At 47.8% G+C, this 7,983-nt stretch overlaps 1 protein-coding gene across 1 annotated transcript in view; it reads right to left on the minus strand.

The window, feature by feature from the left end:
• The window catches only part of LOC111975327 (zinc finger CCCH domain-containing protein 3-like), a 19,103-nt gene extending 14,153 nt beyond the window's left edge, over positions 1–4,950 (minus strand). Inside the window, exon 1 of the mRNA XM_024003547.2 lies at positions 4,681–4,950. Within this exon, the coding sequence (XP_023859315.2) occupies positions 4,681–4,812 (132 nt within the window). The 5' untranslated portion in view covers positions 4,813–4,950. The remainder of the gene's footprint in view (positions 1–4,680) is intronic.
• Between the last annotated feature and the right edge of the window lie 3,033 nt (positions 4,951–7,983).

A 7,983-nucleotide genomic window follows, 5' to 3' on the forward strand; every position in this document is an offset into this window, starting at 1 on the left:
TTCAGGTGTGTGTGTGTGGCGGTCAGAGTGTGTGTGTGTGTGTGTGTGTGTGTGTGTGGCGGTCAGAGTGTGTGGTGTGTGTTTGTGTGTGTGTGTGTTGTGTGGGAAGAGAGAACGGTCAGGTGTGTGTGGTGACGGACAGATTAGGGGTGTTGCAGGGCTGACACATTACCATATAACCATTTAAACCAACTGTATAGATATGAAAAATAAATATATTTAAAAAAAGGTGGCGGAGCGAACAGCTGACTGAAGACGGACGGGGCCAGCATTTGTGCGGTAGGCAACGTAACTGGTAAACTCATGGGTACACTCGCAATGGCTGCCTGCCAGAAAGGAGAGAGGGGTGGGGGGGCGAGGGTGGGGGGGTCTGTAGATCGGAGTTTCCGGGAAACACTTTGGACTCCAGTCCCCATGATCCCTTGCAGCCCTGGCACCCTTCTTCTTCCCCTGTATGAGGGACCTTACTTTCGCTACCCTCACGCCCATACCCCCTGTACCCCAACTCCCCAAACCCCCATCACATCCTGTCCTGCACCCCAGGGACCAGACCAGGTTAGAAGTCTTAGACTTCAGCTCACTTTCAGCTTTCAGGAAGAGGCAAACCAAAACACCCACATGGGAAGTCTTGATTTGGACAAATTCTATATGCGTTTATTGCCCTAACGTAAACATTGGTGCCATTTGGAAAATGTAGCAAGGCCTGTCTGTCTCATTACAGTATCGGTCTGTTCCAATTCAACAGTCTTGAGTGGAGGGGGCAGATTTTCAACCTTTACATTCTAACTAATATCCACCCAGGGCTTAGTTGCTGGGTCTATAGACCAGGGATGGACCATACAAAGCCGTACAAACAGTTTAGAGCCTTTCTCCAGTATAAGGAGATGGGGGGGGGGGGGGATTGAGCTAAAAGCCAAGTCCACTAAGACTCACAGCTGTCTCATACATTGTCATTTTCATAAAACACTGAAAGAGGAAGAGAGAGCGAGAGAGCTGAGAAATGGAAGATAAAAAAAAAAGAAAAGTGAAGTGGACAGAAACATCTTTTATTCCACACCAAGTTAACAATTTTCCACTTGATTTAAGGAATGCTGCTGGGATGTCTCAGGGCCCTCTATTAGAAGAGCTCTCTCACGTGGGCCCCAAACCAGACGAGTCAGCACATTTACCATATAGAGAGAGAAGGGGGAAAGAGGGAGGGGGAGAAGGAAGGGGGAAAGGATAGACAGGGAGAGAGAGAGAGGCTGGGGGAAAGGAGGGAGGAATGATGCGTGGCGAGAAAAAAAACCAGAGGCTGGAGAAGAGACCACCGAGAGCTGCAGGGTCGGAAGAGACACACCGGGCATGAGTGGGGCCATGCGATAAAAAGGAAACGCGGAGCGGGAGGAGGAGACACACGGAGTGGAGAGGGGGTGAGGGAGAGACAACGAGAGGAGGTAGTGGTGGGAGAGACACACGGAGGAGGTGGGTGGGAGGACACACGGAGGAGGGTGGTGGAGAGACACAGGTAGGAGGCGGGGTGGAGAGAAACCACGGAGGAGGACGGGGTGGAGAGACACACGGAGCGGGGCGGCTGGAAACGACACACGGATGGAAGGGGTGGAGAGCACACGTCGATGGCTGTTGGGACCGTGAGGAAGTGGAGACGACAGAGCGGGCGGTGGAGAGACACCGGAGGGGGCTGGTTGAGACAACACCAAGGGCTGGTCAGAGCAAGAGGGGGCTGGTAGAGAAGAGACACACGGAGTGGGCGGTGGAGGACACAAGGAGCAGCGTGAGAGGACATAGGGGTGGTGGAGAGACACAGGGTGGTGAGAGAGGTACAAGGGTGGTGGAGCAGACACACAAGGAGGTGGTGTGAGAGACCACATGAGTGAGGTCGTGGTGGAGAGACACACCAGAGGAGATGGTGTGGGAAGGACACATGGAGGAGGTGTGGTGGAGATGACACACGGAGGACTGGGAGGTGGTGGATGGAGAGACCACAGCAGATGGAGGGTGGTGGAGAGATAAAGGAGGAGGGTGGTGGAGAGGACCACCGGAGGAGGGTGGTGGAGAGACCACACGGAGGGAGGGTGGTGGAGAACACACGGAGGAGGGTGGCTGGAAGAGAACGACGGAGGAGGGTGGTGGAGAGAACCGGATGGGGGCGGTGATGAGACACACGGTATGGGGGCGGTGGAAAGAGGACACGGGGTGGTGGAGTAGGACAAGGGGTGGTGGAGAGACACAGGGGTGGTGGAGAGACACGGGGGGGTGGATGGGTTTTTGAAAAAGAGAGCAAGAAGTTGAAAGGTTGTGGGATGATAGCGAAAGGTGGAGATCAGGGGATGAGATAAGAGAGACCAAGAAAGAGACCGAATTGGAGAAATTGAGAAAGAGAGAGCAATATGAACAAAAAAGTGAAGGAAGACAATAAAACAGAAAAGGGGGATAGAGGAATAAGGATGGAGAATGAAAGTGAGGTTGGTACTGGTGGGGGTAGATAAGAATGGAGGGAGAGAGCGAAGGACGGATAAGGGAGCAGGAGACAAGTTGAGAGATGGAACGAGAGAAGAAGATGAGATCGAGAGAGAGAGAGAAGCAGGGTTAACCCCTGAACTTGCTGGGAGTGTCTGCCTGCCCCATACAGCCATCATCAGCACTTTCTCCATTCTATAATTACGAATGCTTGCTATCCATCACGCAGGCGCCAGCTAGCAGCACTGCGCGTAACACAACAATCACACACACTACAGGGAAAATCACAGACCTAGCACTTCAGCTTATAGTAAAATATTAATATCCCTTTGTTTTTATATACTCATTTCTTCTGTGCAAATTTAATGAGGCCTGACAGTGTTGAAAAAAGCATGTGCTACACAACACTCAAAGAGCAACAACAGAGACAACAGGAGGTCGAGCGCGGAGACGGAGCCGGAGCGAGACGGCACTAATAGCGAGACGGGAGCCGTTAGCGAGGACGGGAGAGAGAGCGAGACGGGAGGAGAGAGAGCGAAGACGGAGAGAGATGTGAGAGCGAGACGGAGAGTAGAGAGAGAGAGAGCGAACGTGAAGATGAGAGAGGAGACAGAGTGAGCGAGACGGAGAGAGAGAGAAGAAGAAAGAAACGTGAAGACGGAGAGATAGAGAGCGAGACGAACGAGAGGAGGAGAGCAGAGACGCGGAGAGAAGAGAGAGGCGAGACGGAGAAGAAGAGAGGCGAGACGGAGAGAGAGAGAGAGAGTATCTATTAGAGCGAGACGGGAATGAGAGAGAGAGCGAGGAGGAGACGAGAGAGAGAGCGAGACGGAAGAGAGAGCTGGTGATGAATCGAACTGGATTGAGTTGTGTAGCTAGGCAGTGGTGGAGAAGCGAGACGGAGAGAGAGCGAGAGCGAGACGGAGATGTGGAGAGCTGGAGGAGCGGATGATTCTTGGGATAAAGACAAAGGGAAGGAAGGAGAGAAGAGAATAGAAGTGGTATTAGGGGTGAATGTAGGAACAGGGGTGATGTCACTATGGACAGGTGTATAAAATCGAGCAAACAGCCAGGCAATCTCCATAGACAAACATTGGCAGTAAAATGGCCTTACTGAAGAGCTCTGTGACTTTCCTCTCCAGTCATTACCAAAAGCTAGTTCTTCCAAACCTCCTGTGTAGGCCACACAAGCTCACAGAATGGGATCGCTGAGTGCTTAAGCGCGTAAAAATCGTCTGTCCTCGGTTGCAACACCCACTACCGAGTTCCAAAATACTTCTGGAAGCAACGTCAGCACAAGATCTATTTGTTGGCAGCTTAATGAAATGGGTTTCTATGGCAGAGCAGCCGCACACAAGCCTAAGATCACCATGCGCAATGCTAAGCATCGGCTAGAGGGGTGTAAAGCTCGCCTCCATTAGACTCTGGAGCAGTGGAAACACGTTCTCTGGAGTGATGAATCACGCTTCACCATCTGGCAGTCCGACGGACGAATCTGGGTTTGGTGGATAACAGGAGAATGCTACCTGCCCCAATGCATAGTGCCTACTGTAAAGTTTGGTGGAGGAGGAACAATGGTCTGGAGCTGTTATTCATTATTCGGGCTAGGCCCCTTAGTTCCAGGGAAGATAAATCTTTACACTACAGCATACAATGACATTCTAGACGATTCTGTGCTTCACACTTTGTGGCAACAGTTTGGGGAAGGCCCTTTCCTGTTTCAGCATGACAATACCCCCGTGCACAAAGTGAGGTCCATACAGAAATCCTTTGTCAAGATCAGTGTGGAAGAACTTGACTGGCCTGCACAGAGTCCTGACCCCAACTCCATCGAACACCTTTGGGATAAATTGGAACATAGACTGCAAGCCAGGCCTAATCGCCCAACATCAGTGCCCGACCTCACTAATGGAATGGATGGAAGCAAGTCCCTGCAGCAATGTTCCAACATCTAGTGGAAAGCCTTCCCAGAAGACTGGAGGCTGTTATAACAGCAAAGGGGGGACCAACTCCATATTAATGTCCATGATTATGGAATGTGATGTTTGACAAGCAGGTGTCCACATACTTTTGGTAATGTAGTGTATATCTGTGTAGAGGATGTACATGAGTGTGAATGTACCTTTTCTGCCACAGGGCAGTAGATCATGWTAAAGAGAGAGATGGAGAGAATGTTTGTGAGTGACTGACTGTGTACGTGTGTGTATGTGTGTGTTATACCTTCTGACCCTGAGGGCAGTACCCCCTGATGAAGTCCTGGCACACAGCAGCTTTGCGGGACACATATACATGGCTGTAGGGACAGCTACTGTTGTTACATATACCCTTCAGGAAGTACGAACACACAGGCATCTAGAGAGAGAAGTTGTTGTTACAATATATCTACAGGAATGACATACGAATAAAACATTTGAAATTGATTTGAACATTTAATTAAGAGAGAACGAGAGACGAAAAACAGAGAGAGAAAGAGAGAGAGTAAAGAGAGAATGAGAGAGAAAGACAGAGAGAGAGAAAGACAGAGAGAGAGTAAAGAGAGAAGAGAGAGAAGAGAAAACAGAGAGAGAGAGTAAAGAGAGAATGAGAGAGAAAGAACAGAGAGAGAGAATGAGAGAGAAAGACAGAGAGTAAGAGAGAAAGACAGAGAGAGAAAGACAGAGAGAGAGTAAGAGAGAATGAGAGAGAAAGACCGAAAGAGAGAAAGAGAGAGAGAGAAACAGAGAGAGTAAAGAGAGAATGAGAGAGAAAGACCGAAAGAGAGAGAAACAGAGAGAGTAAAGAGAGAATGAGAGAGGAAGACAGAGTTAAGAGGTTGAAAGCCTGCATGCAGAGTTCTGTAAGATTCTCCTACATGTCATGGAAAACCTACAACCCTGCATGCAGATTCTGTAAGATTCTCCTACATGTCCAGAGGAAACCTACAAACCCTGCATGCAGATGTTCTGTAAGATTCTCCTACATGTCAGAGGAAAACTACAAACCCTGCATGCAGGGCAGAATTAGGCCATATCACTATAATAATAAATACTAAAAAAAAGAGCAATTTCGGTTTTGGAACATCTAAAATACAGTGACCCTCTCATATCATTACCAAGCGCTGCAATGCCAAGACAGCACTGATGTCGCAGGAACAGAACATCCAATCAATCAAGAATTAAACAAATTACAACACATTCAAACAAAACTACATTGTTGCCTGCCATAAGATGAGGGACAGTTTCTGACAGACCAATCAACCTGCACATGTCCCTAGTATTAATTATTGTTATTGTTTAATGTATGGTTATTTTGACCCTTGGTTATTGTTGTTACTGTTGTCCCGTTGACAATTTTGATTCTTATTATCTTATATTGTAAATATCCAAGTAAGCTTTGGAATATGTACATTGTTATGTCCATACCAATATACAAATTGAATGAAAGAAAGAGTAAGAGAGAAAAAGAGAGAGGAAGACCGAGAGAGAGTAAAAGAGGGAAAAAGAGAGAGGCATAGACAGAGAGAGAAGTAGAAGCGGGAGAAAGAGAGAGGCACAGACAGAGAGAGAGTAAAGGAGAAGAGAGAGGCAAAGACGAGAGAGAGTAAAAGAGAGAAAAAGAGTAGAGGCAAGACCGAAGAGAGAGTAAAGAGGGAAAAGAGCAGAGGCGAGACAGAGGAGAGGAGTAAAGAGAGAAAAAGAGAGAGGCATAGACCGAGAGAGAGTAAGAGAGAAAAAGAGAGAAGGCAAGACCTGAGAGAGAGTAATAGAGGAAAGAGAGGGCAAGACCGAGAGGAGTAAAGAGGGAAAAAGAGAGAGGCAAGACACAGAGAGAGAGTAAAGAGGGAAAGAAGAGGCAAGACCGAGAAGAGAGTAAAGAGGGAAGAAAGAGAGAGGCAAGACGAAGAGAGTAAAGAGGGAAAAGAGAGGCCAAGAACCGATGAGGAGTAAAGAGATGAAAAAAGAGAGAGGCAAGACGAGAGAGAGTAAGGAGGGAAAGAGAGAGGCAAGACCGAGAGAGAGTCAAGAGGGAAAAAGAGGAGAAGGCAAAGACAGAGAGAGAGTAAAGAGGGGAAAAAGCGAGGCAGACAGAGAGAGAGTACAGAGGGAAAAAGGCGAGGCAAGAGCAGAGGAGAAGTAAAGAGAGAAAGAAGGAGAGGCAAGACCGGAGAGAGAGTAAAGAGAGAAAGAGAGAGGCAAGACGAGAGACGAGTAAAGAGAGAAAAAGAGAGAGGCAAGACCAGAGAGAGAGTAAAGAGAGAAAAGAGAGAGGCAGAAGAGAGAGGTAACAGAAGAGAAAAAGAGAGAGGCAAGACCGAGAGAGAGTAAAGTAGGGAAAAGAAGAGGCAAGACCGAGAGAGGAAGTAAAAAGAGGAAAAAGAGAGGCAAGACAGAGAGAGAGTAAGAGAGAAAAGAGAGAGGCCCGACCGAGAGAGAGTAAAGAAGAGAAAAAGAGAGAGGCAAGCCGATGAGGGTTAGTAAAGAGGAAAAGAGAGGCAAGACAGAGAGAGAGTAAAGAGGAAAAAGAGAGGCGAAGAAGAGAGAGAGTAAAGAGAGAAAAAGAGAGAGGCCAAGACCGAGAGACGTAAGAGGAAGAAAAGAGAGGCAAGACAGAGAGAGTATAAGAAGGAAAAGAGAGAGGCAAGACCGAGAGAGAGTAAAGAGAGAAAAGAGAGAGGCAACGACGAGAGAGAGTAAAGTAGGGAAAAAAGAGAGGCAAGACCGAGAGAGAGTAAAGAGAGAAAAAAGAGAGGCCAAGACCGCGAGAGGGAAGTAAGAGGGAAACAGAGAGGCACAGACCGAGAGAGAGTAAAGAGGAACAGAGAGGCAAGACAGAGAAGAGTAAAGAGGAGAAAAAGGAGGGAGGCCAAGACCGAGAGAGGAGTAAAGAGAGAAAAAGAGAGAGGCAAGACGGAGAGAAGGAGTAAAGAGGGAAAAAGAGAGGCAAGACCGGAGAAGGAGTAAAGAGGAAAAAGAGAGGCAGAAGAGAGAGAGTAAAAGAGAAGAAAAGAGAAGGCAAGAACCCGAAGAGAGAGTAAAGAGAGAAAAAAGAGAGGCAAGACAGAGAGAGTAAGAGGAAAAGAAGGGCAAGACCGAGAGGAGTAAAACGAGAGAATAAGAGAGAGGGAAGCGAGAGAGAGTTAAAGAGGGAAAAAGAGAGGCAGACGAGAAGAGAGTAAAGAGGAAAAAGAGAGGCAGACAGAGAGAGCGTAAACGAGAGAATAAAGAAGAGAGGCAAGACAGAGAGAGAGTAAGAGAGAAAAAGAGAGGCAGACAGAGAGAGATTAGAGAGAAAGAAGAGGGAGTAGAGAGAAGGAGGAATTAATGTCAATAGTAATACAGAGAAAACACATTCAGATGTAGATTAAAGTAACAAGAAACCATCATTCAAATAGGTCCTTCTGCAATTGTACGTCTCTGTGCTGTTAAATGATTAATTGCAGTCAACGAGAAAGTGTGTGTGACGCATGCGCAGAGTGTGTGTGAAATGTCTGGGTTGTGTGGTGAGCTGAGAGACACTGGTGGTGAGAGTAGTGCAGTCTAAATA

This window comes from Salvelinus sp. IW2-2015, linkage group LG16 (genome assembly GCF_002910315.2).
Source record: "Salvelinus sp. IW2-2015 linkage group LG16, ASM291031v2, whole genome shotgun sequence".
Lineage (NCBI taxonomy): Eukaryota > Metazoa > Chordata > Actinopteri > Salmoniformes > Salmonidae > Salvelinus > Salvelinus sp. IW2-2015.